A 17,651-nucleotide genomic window follows, 5' to 3' on the forward strand; every position below is an offset into this window, starting at 1 on the left:
GATCCATGAGGATTGGATCTGCTTTTAGGCCTCTGGAATTCCACCCTTGAAGGTGTCGAAACAAATTGGTGTCTGTTTTTTCTGCACTAGAAAAAAATGCCCTGTTTCTGCAGCAAGCTTTCTGGGGAAAACCTCAGTTTTATCAGTTGGTCAGCTGAGGACAGGTTAGTTTTGTCAGTTGATCAGCTGAGGAAACTTACAAAGTTGTTTTTTTTTTAAGGCACCAACATTGCAATGTTGCTGTTTAAAAAGAAAATAAAAACGCCAAAAAAGAATGGATTAAAAAGTACAGGGAAACTTTAACATATCAAGTGGGATTCGGGGCTGTTTGCAGAATTTTTGTGTTAGCCCTATTGCAATATCCCCCCCCCCATTCAGTTTTTTTCCTGTCAGTTGCAAGGTTGTTTTTTTTAGGCACCAACTTTGCAATGTTGCTGTTTAAAAAAAAATCTGTGCAACCAATCAAGGTGCAGGGGGGATAAAGGGGAGGGCAAAAAGCAGGGCCAGGCCTCACACTGCAGAAAGCATTCTGCACTTCACAAAAGCCTTGTTTAAGTTCACTGGAAAAAAATAATAAATCGGCTTATGTGACACGTGCAGGGAGAAGAGCAGCAGAAAAGCTGAGGATTCTAGGGCAGAGGCAGTTTTTCTCCATGCAGAACACAACAAAGTCTGGGAAGCAGTTTGGAGACTGAATTAGGGTATTTTGACCATGCATGCAGAACTCTGGAGAGAAATCGATGCAGTATGGGTCAAGAATTGATGGGAAAGCCCTGTGATGAGAAGAAGACCCAAGTGAACAAGGCTCTTACCATTCTCTGCTAGTGTCTGAAGGACCTCCAGAATGATCTCGACCTTCTCGTGATGGTTCACCCGTCGCAGTTGATGGACCAGCTGTTCGGCAGCCCTGGTCTTGCTAAGGGCGTCTTTAGCCACATCTGCATACAAATAGCACTTGTATGAATTACTACATGTGTATGAAGAAAATCCCCCGCGCATCTGAGCTGAGAAATGGTAGCCTTGATTATCTCCTGAAAGGGTTCTGTATTCTGCTGTGACCTCCAGCCTGATATGAAATTCCTACACCAGGAGAAGGAGAAACGTAACCCTACCATCAGAGCTGGAGGAAGAGTACAAATACAATTTAGAATAAATTATATGATCAATCTATCATGCTTCTTATTAGGAATATTTGCCCCAAAAAAGCCAAGACAGCATCCATCAGTTTTATTTAGTCTTGGCATCCATTTTTTTTTTTGTTCAAGTAGATGGTTCAAACTGAGTATCATAAGGAGCTTAGAAACAGCAAATGGTTCTGGGCTTAGACTAAAGTGGTATGCCTGGAGGGAACCAGAGCAAAAGTACGGTAATGTGGCTTAACAATTGTAGATCTCCTCAACGGAACTTGTCAGGAAATGGCTCTGGCCAAATACGAGGCAGGACTTAGGAGTCTGCATAGGAAAAAGATTTGGTCAATTCGGTTTAGTAATACCAAACTGGAGAAAGCATTTAGTATTCCCTGAATACTGAATTGATTCCATAGTTTGGTTTGGTATTACAGAGCAAATTAGGGGAAATTTGGCCATTGTTTCCTATGGGAAACTTAATTTGGGTTTATTCAGTGGCCTGAGGAGTCATTTTTTTACCGAATTTCACCAAATGTTCAGGTGATTGGACCTTTTCCATTCCCATGAGTGCTGCCCTGACTTTGCTGTGAGTACGATCCAGGGCTTTTTTCTGGGGAAAGAGGTAGGGGAACTCTCACCTGGGGCAACTCCCAGGAGGAGGGGCTGCCCCTGTCAGTACATGTGCGTGCATGTACACAGTGTATGTGCGCTCCTGGGACTGCGTGATGATGTCATCACGCAGGCCGTAGCTGCCCCTGGAGAGCTCCTAGATCAGGCTAAATTTGGCCCAGATTGGGCCTGAATCGGCCCTGAATGGGCCACTGTGGCACGGGGATGCACTCCCTCACCTGGCAGCAGCCAGATCCGGGCTGTATTGGGCCAAAATGGGCCTGAAATGGCCCAGATCGGGCCCAAATCAGCATGGAACAGGCTGCTGCCACGTGGGAGCGCACTCCCCCCCAGGCAGTGACCCAATCATGGCCATTTGGGGCCTGATCATGGACATTTCAGGCCCAATCCTGGCTGTTTCAGACCCGAATTGGGCCCCAAATGGCCAAAGGGTGCCCAAAATGGCCAAGATCGGGCCTCTGCCAGGCCCGATCTTGGCTGTTTCAGGCCAGATCCTGGCCATTTGGGGGCTGAAGTGGGCTCAAAAAAGCCAAAAGGGGCCCAAAATGACCAGGATCACACCCGATCCTGGCCTACGGGCCCAAAATGGGACCAAGATGGCCCAAATGGGCCCTAAACAGCCCAGATTGGGCCTGAAACAGCCTGGAACAGGATGCTGCCAGGTGGGGGAACCCTCCCACTCCTGGCAGCAGCCCGGTCCTAGCCGTTTCAGGCCCGATCTGGGCCCAAACGGGTCCAAAATGGCTGGGGCATTTTAAAAATACCCATGTGATGTGGGTATTTTTAGAGGTGCCAGAACACCATTTTGGGGCTACTGGAATGATGTTGTGGTAAACTGGGGGAAGGGAGGGAATACTTCCCAATACCATACAAATTGGGGCAAACAACCCTTGTGCAAGTGGCTAGAGAGAAACAGACCAACAAGCTGCGAGTTGAGAGGGCAAAATCTCTTTCTCTCTATGAATCTGATATTGAGGTAGGTGATACAGTAGCAGAACTGCTACACCATAGGGGTTAACTAGTTGGGTTGTGAATCAGCACTCTACTGGTTCGAAACCCACTACTGCCATGAGCTCAGTATGTGGCCTTGGGTAATCCCCTCCTCTCAGGCCCAGCTCCCCGGCTGTATTGTGGGGATAATAATAACACTAAGAGCCAAGCTACAAGTGACGCCTGACACAGATTGGACACTTGTCAGCTTCCCTCAAGTTTTGATGGGAAATGTAGGCATCCTGGTCTTGCAGCTGTAATGGAGAGCCAAGCTGTAAAACCAGGACGCCTACATTTCCCATCAAAACTTGAGGGAAGCAGACAAGTGTCCAACCTGTGTCAGGCGTCACTTGTAGCTTGGCTCTGACTTGTTCACTGCTCTGGGTGGGGCACTAATCTGTCTAGAAGAGTGGTATATGTGCAGTTGTTGTAATATGATGCCCTTTGGGAGTGCCTCTTGCCTCCTGGGTGCTCTACCTGTATATTTGAAAATACAAAAAATACTTTTTAAAATGTCACAAGTGTTCAGTGGTCTCTCCTTCAAAACGGACCAAGCCAGGTAAGGGCTACCTCTGGCACCTCACTGCTTGGGGAGATGGGGGCATGTGCAACAGAACCCTAGCCTTTGGATTCATGCACAGGCCGTTCTTCCATCTGGTGTACTGGTACTTTCTGTGTACTGGTGATGGGGGTGAGCTAATCCAGGGTATGTCAATGCATTGACAATGGTATTGACAATATTTTTCCTAAACCACAAAAGATGCTGTTATTTTTAACGAGATGTTCTTAGGGAATATACTTAAAGATAAGTCTCTTTCAGATCAAACATAAGCACAATACAACTGCAAGGAAAAGCAGACTGCTATGTAAGGCAGTTTTGTATTCACCTAGATCTGCCAGGTTGGACAAGGCGAGCATGTTGACGCGGACAAGGGGTTCGTTATCTGGATAGTCTGACAATATTCTGACCACTGATGTTATCACTCCTGCCCCCACCAGCTGTTCTTGAAGATCATCTGCAAAAGGTAAATGCAGAAATGAGGATCTAGGAATGACCTGTCAGACATCCAAGTGAGCATGAACCAAACTAAAAGTGCAATTCTGGGCATAACTACTCAGCCCACCGGGCTTCGTCTGGAGTAACTCTCCATCGGACTGCACTGTAATGATGCTAAAAGTAAGTAGTGGGGTATGGAGTGAAGAATGATTGCCCTATATAGGGAAGGATGTTAAACTGCAGACTTGCCTTCTCCAGTATGTGCATTGTGTTATGATGGCCAAACAAGCATGCCCTGAAGCTCTCTCCAAGACAAGTTTGACTATGAGCTTCATTTACATGTTGCAGTTCCCCCCCTGATATCCAAGGCTTATTGTCTGATTATGTGAAACAGTGCATATTTTATTTGTTTATTTACCTTAGATTTTTATTCCACCCTCCCTGCAAGCGGGTTCATGGTGGAATACAACAAATTAAAATGCATTAAACATAATGTATATGGTATAAAACAGTAAAAACATTTTAAAAACATTCAATAATACAACATACTAACAATATAGTAACCAGATAGCAGCAGTCGATATGTGCTACTCAGGGCTTTTTTTCAGCCGGAACGCGGTGGAACGGAGTTCTGGAACCTCTTGAAAATGGTCACATGGCCGGTGACCCCACCCCCTAATCTCCAGACAGAGGGCGAGCTAAACTCCCCTCTGTCTGGAGACCAGGGGGCGGGGCCACCAGCCATGTGACCATTTTCTCAGAGGGCAACCCACTGAGTTCCACCACCTCTTTTCCCACAAAAAAAGCCCTGGCGCTACTTAAAAAGCAAGATGGTGGACAGCCCTGATAGGGAGGATTCAGATCTTTAACTCATCCTCAGCCATATGCCTGCCGGAACATCTTTGTCTTGCAGGCCTGACGAAACGATAACAAGTCCTGCCAGGCCCTGGCCTCAACAGACAGAGAGTTCCACCAGGCTGGAGCCAGGACTGAAAAAGCCCTGCTTCTGGTTGAGGCCAGGCGGGCCTCCCTAGGGCCAGGGACCACCAATCGCTGTTTCTCTCCCAATTGGAGCGTCATATGGGGAGAGGCGGTCCTGCAGATACGCTGGTCCCAGTCCGCATATGGCTCAGCGTATGGCTCCATCCTGCTCCATGTATCATTCAACAGCAGAGAAACAGGAAATATCAGTATGCATTAAACGATCTCATATTCTTTGGGTGATGTCATCTGCAATCTTCTTTCATTTGGCAAGGGACACAGGTGGCATTCTTGTGGGGATTTAGGAAACGTCACACACAACAGAGGCTAAGGTTTTAGCCTAGAGAATGCTTCTTTCTCTTTAACAACAGTGAAGAAAGTTTCAATCTTGGCTTCTTTAGATCCCGTATCCTTCCCTTCCAGAGGAAGCAAAACTCTGGTTTTGTTGCACAGTAGAAGAGACTGAAAGAAGGGTAGCAGGACAAGGGGTAGAGCCCAGACAGGAGAAGCCCATCCAGTAGAAGTGCTTGAAAGGCAGGGAAGTTGTCTGGCATTTATGAATCTTCGTGATTGATTAAACACACAGCCATGCAAATCATGGTTGTCAAGGGACTGTGCCTCACACTTTTAACCAAAACAAGGCAAGAAAAGTAAAATGGCCACAAGAAAATAGAAGGTTCTACGGATCCGAACAGTGAATCCGAAGAACGGCTCCTTCAGTGAAAAAGCTTCGTTGACACTTCCAAACTCTAATTTCAAAGCATCAGCTGCACCTGCTTGTCCCACTGGCTCATGCGTTCAACACTTAATGGATTTTTAAATAAGGGAATGTAATATAAAGATAAGAAGATAAGCACAGGGAAATTACCAATCAAAAAGCTAATATTATAGTTTGTGTAAGTATAAGTAACCAAGGAGGGGGAAGGAGAGCCATTATACAATAATATTTAGTTATGACCAATTCTGAATGTATTTTTATATTAGTTCATCTAATTGTATAAGTCTTAAACTAATTCCAAATGTATTGTTTACATAATTTTGTATAAGTCTCAACTCAATTTCAAATGTATTGTTTGTATAATCTTTTACTATGCACCTTCTATTTTCATATATTTTCTTTTAAATAAAATTTCTATCCAAAAAACTCCTCACTTAACGATGGCTACTTACTGTTATCGTAGCAAATACGGCCAATGGCCCGGCCGACATGAAGCAGCATCTCTTGATCGGTGCTGTCCAAAAGGGGTACCAAGACGGGAACCAAACCAGCATCAATACAGGGGACCTTCATTTCCTCTTCCCAGATAAAAAAGAGAGGTAACATCCATCTGTCATTCTGATTTTTAGAATTTTAATTAAAATTAGCATTTTAGAAATCCAGGAATGTAGCTCTTAGGGCTCCTTTGAAAGTCAAGCCACTCAAACTAGGGCAAGTGTTCAAAATTTTGAGCGCGTTCAGATCGCAATCCTAGCTTACAATCATCATAAACTTTCCCTGTTTTTTTTCTTTTGCCATGGGCTGACGGAGCACTTCTTATGCATTCTTGGTCACGTGAATGGTTAAAACCAGGGCTTTTTTTCTGGAAAAAGAAGTGGTGGAACTCAGTGCGTTGCCCTTGGAGAAAATGGTCACATGACTGGTGGCCCTGCCCCCTGATCTCCAGACAGAGGAGAGTTTAGGTGGCCCTCCATGTCTGGAGCTCAGGGGGCGGGGCCACCAGCCATGTGACCATTTTCAAGAGGTGCCGGAACTCCGTTCCACCGCGTTCCCGCTGAAAAAAAGCCCTGGTTAAAGCGCTCTGAGGAAGTGTCTGATCACAGCCCAACACCTCGCCTGAAGCTCTCAGCATGCTACCGTACATGTGCAGAGCAAAAAAAATAAAATTGAAAGGGAGGTGGGCGACTATGAGGCAAGTGCCCAATCTCCCCTCCCAAACTGCAAGGTAAGCGCTTTTTGGGGGTGCCTGTGGAGGCTGCATTTTCAGAGTGACTCAGCAAAACACACAAAAAGTAGGCAAAGGGTGGGAATGACCGGCTGTATATGGAAACGGCCAATGTTGTATTTATTTATACCCTGACTCACTACACTGCAACAGGGAATGTGACTGTACCCCCCTCCCCATCTTCCCAATGGTCCTCACAAACCTGCATTATCTTGAGTCAAGCTATTGGTCTTTCTATTTCAGTATTGTCTATTTTAACTGGTAAAATAAAACACGGAATTATTTCCAGAGTAATTTCAATTTCCCGGTTTGCCCCTGCTCCTACTTTCTTTTTTATTCTTTATGGAGGCAGCAGCAGCAGGAGAAAAAGGGAAGGGAGCTGCAGCTAGCTGGATTTCAGCATCTGGGGGGCTAGAATCTCTTTCTGCATTTACAGCAGGTTTAGGAAGATAGCAGTATATAGAGGCTGAGTTCACCTGCCACCTCTCCCTGCAAGATAAAACCATCTTTTCACATCTCCCCATTTTTCTTCCCTCTTTAAGCATCTTTATATTGCTATGAGGGGTTTTTTTTTGGTCTTGGGTAAGTAGAAATATTTTTAAAGCATTTTTTCTGTTTACTACTTTCTGAGAGACTGAGGCCTCATTTTATTCAATGGGGCTTATTCCTTGGTAACTTGTGCCTCGCCTATATTTAATGGACGGTGCCCTCGAGGGTCCTGGCCAGGCACTCTGCTGGAGAGGCTTCCTGGTTCTGCTTTGTTCTGGTTTGTTGGTTTTATGGGGGGAGGAGGGGGTGGCAACATATCTTATTGCAATTATTTTTCCATTCTCAGCAACAGAAAGCCGAGTTATATGTTTATTTATGACATTTGTTTTAGATGAGAGGGGTTGCTCCATAGAGGAAGGCAGCGCCAAACCCCTTCTGCTCATCTCTTGCCTTGAACACTCCATGGTTGGGGGCACTATGAGTTCATAGAATCATACGGTTGGAAGGGACCTCCAAGGTCATCTAGTCCAACCCCCTGCACAATGCAGGAAATTCACAACTAACCCCCCCCCCCACACACACACACACACACTCCATGCCCAGAAAATGGCAAAACACCTCCAGGATCCCTAGCCAAACCAGCCTGTGGAAAATTGCTACCTGACCCCAAGGTGGCGATCAGCATTACCCTGGGCATGTAAGAAGGCCACGAGAACTAAGCCCTGATATAACCCATTCTGGCCTCCCCCTCATGATCTGCCCAAGTTTAAGTTGGCTGCTACTTGACAGCACAAAGCACATGCTTCTTCATATGGGGAGGAGCAGATGGAATTTTTGTCTGGGTGCCCATAGCGGCTCTCACAGGCCCTGCAGTTTATAAGGTCCTCAGTCCAGTGAGTTACAGGAAGTGGGCTTTTGTCTTTCCAGTGCTGTAGTATTTTAGTGACTATAAGGGCACAGAGGGTCCATTTCCATTGACCATCGGTGAAGTTTCATGAGACAGGCAAATAGTTTAAAAGGACATAGATATCCTCAAAAAAAGAATATTCTAATACAAAATTAATATGGGTAATAACTTCCTCCCCAAAGGGCCAAATAACTGGAAATGTCCAAAGCATATGCATAAGAGACACATCTAGTAAGCTGGACAACTGGACACTGTACTTAATCTTTTATTTAAAAGGCACTGTGGTGTCCAATATATCCTAAACAGGGCTTTTTTTCAGCTGGAACGCGGTGGAATGGAGTTCCTGCACCTCTTGAAAATGTTCACATGGCTGGTGGCCCCGCCCCCTGATCTCTCCCTTTGTCCACTCTTTGCCAGTGGTCAACAGCCCCCTCTCTGTTAAGCCACAAATCCAGCCACGAGGTTTGCTCACAACAGAATTCAGTACTGCCTCTCATGTTAATTTAGCCTACATGAGGACATGAACTTGGCGCTTGGGTGTGATCTAGAAGCTCAGCCTTTGCAGAGCTTGATCTTGCTTATTCTGATGGCAAAGTAACATTGTTCAGAACAGGTCTAAGAAAAAAGAAAGATTTCTGTAGCATTTTGCATGAAACTGATCCACATGCTGCAAATAACTAGATTTTATTTTTAAAGGAAATAGTTTGGTTTCTTTTTAATAGGAGTCTTCCATCTCTGAAGAAGAACGAGCAGGTCTGTATGCTTCACAGCTGCACTGTTAATGAACAGATTAGTATATTACAGGAATCCTGAATAATTGGTTTTCTTTTTAAAAATGTCACGCTACATACCATTTTTAGCTATCTCTGCAAGCACCTGGGCTGCCTTCACTGCACAAAGTGGAGTGCCCTGCAGAAGTCTGGCAAAAGCTGGCAAAATCTCCCCTTCTGCAAGGAGACTGGAAGTTCTGTGTTCTGCAATGAGAAGAAACATGGGTGGGTTAAAGGGCTGGGGGACAGTGTTAGAAATGTGAAACTTGAGGCACTGTTAGGGCTAGGTTGCATTTTCACAATGATCTACAGGAAAAACAGGGACAAGTGGTTTAGCAGGGACAGATACCTGAAAAGTAGATCTTGACCCAGGTAAATAGGGTTTTCTGAATAGTATGCCTTTGTGGTTAGCAGTTGCCATTAGCAACATCCTGTTGCACTGGAGTTTCTGCTATCTCGTCAAATCTAATTGACATCCAATTAGAGAAGCTCCCAGGAGATGTGCACTTGTTTGGTTGTCTCTTTCTTCCTTTCTCCTTTCTTCTCCCTTCCTCATCCCCTTCTCTTTTGCTTTTCAAGAGAGCTAATTTTTTCCTTGCTGCATTTTTCAATCAGCAAGCCTAACAGTAAACTGTTTAAACACTAGATATGGGTATAAAAAGGAGGACAAATAGGAATGTATATAAACACATGTAAAGTATATATAAATGAGCTGCAGGGCAGCCACAGCCCAGGGAAAAACCCATTCCCACAAATGCCACCTTAAAATGGCAGCAGCTTTAAGGAGGGTCTAGAGATCATTCTGTGTAGATTCAATTCGCAGAATCAATCAGTTCCATGTGCAGATTGGCTTTACGTACAAGAGATACGCTTGTACAGGGACCTGATAAAGTGCAGGGACCCTGATCTGGAAAGAGAGCCTACAAATTTGGGCTGTATGCCCAATGGAGGCTGGTCTGCCCCACTGCCTCATTCTCCCGAATAGGGGGAGGGGGCTAAATACTTGGCTATAGGGAGCATGCCAGTCTTTTACTGAGATCGGAACCTCCAATAAAGGGGGGGGGGTCTGCCTATACCGAAGGGAACAAGTCAGAACCGGGACTCCCTCTTTTCTTGGGCTGCCTGACCTAGTTCCTGCCATTGCAATTTAGTAGAGTCAAGCTTTGGAGAATAGGTACCTCCTGTATATTTACAAAGAATTCAAACCTCTGAAAATCACCCGTTATCTGCAGCCAACTACAGCCATTACCTCCTGATGCATAATTACATAGGAATGCAGTGGAACTGTAAAGATGAACATAATTTCTTTTGGCATACGCTTTCTTGAGTCAGAACTCACTTCTTCAGATCCATTGGGTTTGATTTCATATATGGCGAGAGAGGATGTATGTATAAAACAAGAATACGTATCAAATCTATTGCAGGATGAAGTGAAAGAGTGGAACAAATTAGCCTTTTGAAGGTGAGATATGTGAGACGCTAACACCTGAAGTGACTTAGGAATCCAAGATATCCAAGATAGCCACTGCTACAGATCATAAAGCAACTGTTCTCTTTCAAAAGAACTTCACAGATAGGATCCCATCCTAAAGAGCTGAATTAGAGTTCATGAACAAATTCAAGACAATATAACTCCCCCCCACACAGACACACTTGACAGGAAAACCGGATTCCTGTAGGACCTATTCGCATCTCTGTGTAACACCCCCATCCCATTGTAAATAAAACTAGGTCCAATGGGTGTACAACACATCTAATGAAGTGAGCTCAGACTCTCAAAAATGTACGTTGCTATAAATTTTTGCAGTCTTTAAGATGCCACTGGACTAACCAACTTTACTGTAGCATAAGCTTTCGAGAATCACAGTTCTCTGTGATTCTCAAAGAGAACTGACTTATGGTGACCACTGCTGGGGTTTTCAAGGCAAGAAACTAAAAGAGGTGGTTTGCCATGGCCTTCCTCTTCATAGCAACCCTGGTCTTCTTTGGAGATCTCCCATCCAATTACTAACCAATGCCAGACCTGCTTCAGCTTCTGAGATCTGATGAGATCAGGCTCGTCTGGGCTCCTGGGGTGGCGCAACGTCACTGTTATGTATTGCTCGAGTAGGAACGAAGGCTCCGGAGGCCTACAGACTATTGGTCTGTTGTGCCGGTAACGGCCAATCATAACTGTTGCCTTATAGTCCAATCACTGTGCTGCAAGTAGTTACTTTGTATATAGTTCATGCAAATAAAGGATTCTAGCCATTTCCCTTGTATTGGTTGTTGTTAAAAGTGGGTGTAGTTTCTGTAAGTATAAATTAGTTACTGTTGAGCCTGTCTGCTGTCTGTCTGCTTCCAGCTTTCAATAAAGATGTTTACTATAATAAAGAACTGTTAATCTCAATATATAATACTCCAGGAGTGATGTCATCGTGCCACCTCTGAGAGCGTGCCTGTGCTTCTCAGCAGGTCGATTTTGGCCCCAAATGGGCCAAATCAGGCACATTTGGGGCCCAAGTCAGCCTATTGAGAATCTTGTGCACATTCTCATGCCTGTGCAATGATGTAACTTCCTGGAAGTGATGTCTTCTTGTCGGCGTGGCAGTGTGCATGCACTATGCACGCAAAGAGCACCCAGAAATGCTGAACAGGTAAGCGCCAGATCCCCCCTCCCACTGGGAGGGTAGAGGAACCTGGCATCCCTATTTTTAATGGCAGTGACATAGTAATAGACCAACCTCCATGAGGGAGGCTTTCTTACCTACAAGTTGCTTGTGTGCTATGCCTGGCACACTCTAACTTCCAGCACAGGTTCTGTTCCCATGGCAACCACACCAAGGCCTCCCTGCTCTGGAGAGCAGGTGACAGCTGTTTGCTGCCAGCTGGCAGGTGAAATAACCTGCTGCCATCTCAATGATGCATAAGCAGAACAGCAGTTAATAATGAGTAATTGAACTTTTTCAGCAAAGCCTCCCTACTAACTACCTACTAAGGTGCCTGACTGGATTTGGCTGTCTTCCAGGGAGCAAAATAAGGGCAGGGCATCAGTGGATAATTTGCATCTCAAAAGGTATTCATTGTTCTAGCTCTCAGATAGGTTTAATAAAGGGGTTAATTAGAGGCAGAGATGAGCTGGGGATAACTGAATCTTTTTGTATCTTCTCAAGATGGCTGACCAGAGGGCCAGTGTTGCTACTGGTTTTCAAACTTCCAACCTTTGGGAAACTCTCACATCAAAGAGACAGTGTTGCATAGTGGTTAGAAGGTGGGGCTAGATTCTGGGAGACTCAAGTTCAAATCCCAACTGATTCATGAAACTCGCTGGATGACTTTGGGACAGCCATTTTTTCTCAGCCGGATCTCTCTCAGAAGCCTGTTGTGGGAATAAAATGTGGGGAGGGAATACCACCTTGTGGGCACTCCTTGGAGAGTCAGATACAAAAGTAATACATCATTTTGTCTGCTAAGAAACCTTTGTGTGTGTTTTGGGATTCAGACTTGGTTCACCTGGTGTACTGATAGGGTCACCACCCTCAGGTGGTATCTGGAGATCTCCCGGAATTACAACTGATCTCCAGCCAACAGAGATCAGTTCCCTTGGAGAAAATGGCTGCTATGAAGAGTGAACTCTATGGCATTATACCCCACTGAGGCTCCTCCCTTCCCCAAACCCCGCCCTCTCCAAGATCCTCCCCCCAAATCTCCAGGAATTTCCCAACCTGGACCTGGCAAAACCTATGTACTGACCAGGCCCCACAGGCCTCACTATTGCCCTCTGTGAATTAAAAGTGTCCCCCAAATTCACCACTTGTAGCTGTTGTTGCTAAGAAACCAATACTTGTTCTTAATTAGAACCATAGAGCTGATTGGAGCCTGAATATATTTAAGAGAAATAAAATGAAATTAAATGAAAAAGGTCCTTCAGATCACTGGCAGAATCCTCACAGCATCACTTCCAAGTCTCTCTACACAAGTGATTTGAGACCAAATTAGATGTTCCATTAAATACTCAGATAAGAGTGAAAACTGGGACCGTGTGTGGAGTTTTCTGCCTATCAAACCTGGCATAGGCCACACCCTTTCTGAATGTTCACTGTGCCGTGAGTTTTTCTGCCACTCTTCCATGTAAGTGTAGGGATTTCTGGATATGGGTAAAGTTGGGCAACATGAGCAAGGCGGGACAGTAGTGGCTGCTGCTTATGTATTATAACATCTAATTAGGTTTTCATATAGTCTAGATCCAGAGGAGTTAGCCGTGTTAGTCTGTAGTGACAAAATAGTAAAGAGTCCAGTAGCACCTTTAAGCCTAACCAACTTTATTGTAGCATAAGCTTTCGAGAGCCACAGCTCTCTTCATCAGATACATCATCAGCTTTTGAGAACCACAGCTCTCTTCATCAGATGCATCTGATGAAGAGAGCTATGGTTCTTGAAAGCTGACAATGCATCTGATGAAGAGAACTGTGGTTCTCAAAAGCTGACGATGCATCTGATGAAGAGAGCTGTGGTTCTCAAAAGCTTATGCTACAATAAAGTTGGTTAGGCTTAAAGGTGCTACTGGACTCTACTATATAGTCTAGAGTTTGCATAATGCGTTTTGGGAAATCATACTTTTTTATGCCAGCACTTCTAAATGTAACGAAATATACCACCGAAGTAGGATAGAATAATTCCTTTGAAAAATAAGAGTCTTAGATTCAGATACCATGTTGGTCTGTGTTTTGGGATTCAAACTTAGTTCAGCTGGGGCTTGACTAGGCCTCACAGGCTTCACTTTTGATTCTCGAAAGCTTATATCTGAAAATCTTGTAGGTCTCTAAGGCGTTGTTGGACTCATATCCATATTTTATAGAGATGGTTAAGAGATGCTACTGCAAAGCAATTTTTGATGGATTTGAGGAGGCTGATAAGGGCTCCAACTAGGGTTGCCATTCCCCTGCTGAGGGTGGGGGATCATCCTCTCCCAGCCTCCTTCCCCCCCCCCACTCACATGGCTGGTGGGGGGAAAGGCGCTGTCATGTATGCCTGCCTGCAGTACATGCCATGAGTATGTTCTATGTAACCTATTGGTTCTCTGACACGATGCAGAGTTCTGTGTACCACTCAATGCCTGTTATTTAGAAGTTCACTGTGTTATCTCTGCTCTGAAGCTAAACACTTTCATTTCTGCAGCTCATGGCCTTGAGACCAGATGCAGCCAGTCTGAAATGTATCTTCCCTGAGAACAAGGATGATTTCATTCCCAATTTGCTATTGTTGCTCATCGTAGTCTAAACTCTAATACTTTTTATCTCTGGCGTTCGTGCCAGAATTCAAACGGGCTACTAACCTGGGGGTGGGACCTTAACCTATAACTAACCAGGCTTTTCCTCAATACGTCACTTCTGCCAATTCTACTGTCTGAGCACCTTGAACCTGATAGATCTCTGTGTGATTGCTGTGGAAAACTTGGGGATTTACTTGCCAAGGACTGACAGGTGCAGGAATGGGCCTCATGGGGCATGCTCCCAGCATGGCATGATGATGTCACTCCAAGGAATAGATCCAGAGGCATCTGACAAAGAGAGCTGTGATTCTCAAAAGCTTATGCTACTATAAAGTTGGTTAGTCTTAAAGGTGCTATTGGACTCTTTTACTATTTTACTCCCAGGAATGACAGCATCACGTAGGCCCCAGGACCATTCCCAGGCTTTGCGCCAGGTCAACTCGGCCCGTTTGACAGCCCAAATTGGCTCAGCACAAAGCCTGGGAGCACTTCTGGGACCTGCACGATGACATAACTCCCCGAAGTGACGTCACTGCACCACGCCGGGAGCGCACGATGCTTTGTGTGTGAGAGAGAAGATGATACAGGTAAGTGCCAGGCCCCGCTTCCCACCAAGAGAGTAAGAAGACCTGGCAACCCTAGTTCTAACTGAACCAGTTGAAACAAGGTATCAGTAATCTCCCTGGATCAAGAAAAACAAGTTCTCTTGCTATTTAGCTGACATTTCTAATGTTCCCTTAAGAAAGACATTCACTAGTCCTCGCTTTCAAACTATGCCATCCGAGTACTGACAGGGCAGATATCAAAAATTACCTGTGGAACAGCGTCTCTGACCTTGCCGTCTTAATAAGGTGGAAGGCATAGTATACTACTTTTTATGTTGTCCTTTCTCATGGGCCCATTCGTAATAAACTGCTGAATCACTTGTTTGCACATTTTTCTGGCTCAGATGAGGAATGTATTAAATGTCTATTGGCTGATGTTTTCCCTCTTGGTACTCTTAAAATAGCTATTTTTATCTTTTTATCTATAAATATAAGGAAGAAATTAGTACCTGTAAAATTTTTAGCTAAATTGTAATTCCATGTCATTTCATGGGTTTTTTAAATCTCTTTTCCCATCTTAGTTTTACACTTTTAAATTTTATTCTCTTATGTAATATGTATTAAACTTTTGCTGTGGTACGCTGTTTCATGTTGGTGCATATGTGGGAATGTTATGGCCTCTGGCTACAATAAACCTATCAATCATCACCAATACTTAACTGTCTTCAGCCAGAGCTTGCAGAACTCCATCGAGACTTTCGAGAATCTCATCTTGACCTTCAATGTCCTCACCACCAAATCTGAGTCGTTCCAGGTGTAGACTGAGACACTCTGTCAAAAGGTAAATATATGCATGCACACTCATGAAGCGTCCTGATACTGAGTAAAGCACTGGTCTTTAAAAGTTATTGATGTCTATTTCAATTGGCAGTGGATCTCCATGGTCTTAAGTATTTATATCACTCGTTACCTGAACCTTTTTAAACTGGAGATGTCTGGGAGTGAACCTAGGAACGTCTTTATGCAAAGCAGATATTGTATCTCTCAGAGGCTGAGCATAACAATGTGTACTTACAAAACTGGCCTACTTGAAAGAAAGATTAGACATTTCTTCAAAGATGCACCCAGTGGAATAACATATTCCCATAAACTGCCTACTGCTTATGAAAATTAATCACAAGTTCTTTCCCCTTCCTAGAAGCATCCAACCCACCAGTTACTAAACATCACAGTCCTGAATAGAACAGACGGACATCATGCATGGCTGCAGCATTTTTTTCAAATTCAGTTTTTCCTGCCATGCTAAATAAATAAACTGATATTCTTATTGTTCAGATATAACCAGGTTGCATAAGTTATGCTCCTGAAATATAGAAGTACTTCAAATACTTCTCTTAATGCATGCATTGAGAGCTCCACCTGTACATGATTCTCAGAAACCCTTCTTAACTTGGATTCTTTCATTGTGTGCCTGCTTGAACATTTCTTTATGTGCTTGAGGAAAGGGGGTTATTGAGAACCTGCTGTTTCACCACTTGCATGGTCTAAATCTTAATGAAACAAAGCAGGGCAAAGGCTACGCAGTGCCCATATGAGGTTGCTAGGTCCATACCTGGAATGGAAACTTTTAGAGGTGGGATATGGGGGAAAGGATGTTGGCGAAGTGCCAGTATGATGTCACCAACACTCTAGGATTTTGCTAAATGTCAATGGTAAAACCCACAGCGTTTGGGAAGATTCCTAGAGCCTCATCAACATAACTTTCAGATTCTAGCTTGAAGTGGTGTCTACGCTCCACTGTTGCCCACCCTCCATTTCTTCCCACTGTTCAACTGAGCACCCACAGGATGGGAATGTGGGAGTTTGTTTGCCAACAGTGGACAAATGGCAAAGCTAGCCCAGATAGATGACTGCCCTATGTATGGGCGAGGGGCCATGGCTTGGTCATTTGCTGTATATGCAGAGTAAAGGACCTAATATGGTCAGTGCTGGCAAAGAGCTTTCTCTGCATAAGACCCTCTAAAAGCTATTGCTGGTAAGAAGAGGTCATTTCAAGTTAGACAGCCTAATGGTCCGACTCAATGTAAACCAGCTTCATACATCAGGGATATTGTCTCCTGGATAAGTGTCTGAACTGGATATAGGTTGAGATCTAGATAATTTTCCACTCTGTTTTGCCTAATTCCTTTCCTTATTACCTCTTCTGTTTCTCATGGCTCTGGGCCAGGTAGTCCCCATGATCCTCACCCAGTGTTACGTTTTTGGTGGCCAAAAAAGACTCCCTCCTCTCTTTTTCACCAGTGAAAAAGCTGGTTGGATCCAACCCCTAGTTTGTCCATGGACCAAGAATGCCCCTGTTGAGTTCTGCCTGTTTAAGAAGCTAACACAAAAGACATGAGTGCAAGCAAGTTTTGTGTGACAGCAGGAGGAAAATGGCTGCACTTGCTTGATGGTAACTTGTGGGAGTGCTGGAGCTACACAACACTCTTCAAATTCAGGCCAGGGACAATTCTGTGCCTGGATGGAAAAGCAACATTTTTTGTTAAGTATTGTTATATTTTTCCTTTCAAGCCAAGCTGTCTGCGGTGAAGTTTTCAATGTTGTTAAATACAAACCATTACATTAAAGGAAGTTGGGTGTTTGTTGTTGCTCTACTATGTAATAGCCCGTGCTGTCAAGGAATGAGGTGATGTGGGTGTGGAAGGAAGGAAGGAAAGCTGTGGATATGAGGCTTCAAGAGTTCATGGCAAGGATAGACTACTGCCAAGAGTTAGATGTGTGTTTGCCGTCGAAGACTGTCCAGAAGGTTCAGCTAGTACAGAATGCAGTGGTAAAGGAAAGTGGTTTCTTTTTAAATATTCTGCAAGTAGCTCTGAACACACTTTGTAGGAAAGCAACAAATAAACATAAAAACAGCTGTAGAGAACAGTAGAAATAAAAAGAGGCTCACGAGGCAATGATCCCACAACCTCAACAACCTCTGGGTTCAAAGTCTTTACCAAATACTTCTCATACCTATCC

General features: G+C 44.3%; 1 protein-coding gene across 1 annotated transcript in view; it reads right to left on the reverse strand.

Moving 5' to 3' along the window:
* Positions 1–15,450, reverse strand: part of LOC129332385 (rap1 GTPase-GDP dissociation stimulator 1-like) — a 52,127-nt gene extending 36,677 nt beyond the window's left edge. Inside the window, exons 1-5 of the mRNA XM_054983470.1 lie at positions 15,351–15,450; positions 8,916–9,038; positions 5,896–6,021; positions 3,635–3,763; positions 813–938 (exon numbers count right to left, since the gene is read on the reverse strand). Of these exons, the coding sequence (XP_054839445.1) occupies positions 813–938; positions 3,635–3,763; positions 5,896–6,016 (376 nt within the window). The 5' untranslated portion in view covers positions 6,017–6,021; positions 8,916–9,038; positions 15,351–15,450. The remainder of the gene's footprint in view (positions 1–812; positions 939–3,634; positions 3,764–5,895; positions 6,022–8,915; positions 9,039–15,350) is intronic.
* Between the last annotated feature and the right edge of the window lie 2,201 nt (positions 15,451–17,651).

Source organism: Eublepharis macularius, chromosome 6 (assembly GCF_028583425.1).
Source record: "Eublepharis macularius isolate TG4126 chromosome 6, MPM_Emac_v1.0, whole genome shotgun sequence".
Lineage (NCBI taxonomy): Eukaryota > Metazoa > Chordata > Lepidosauria > Squamata > Eublepharidae > Eublepharis > Eublepharis macularius.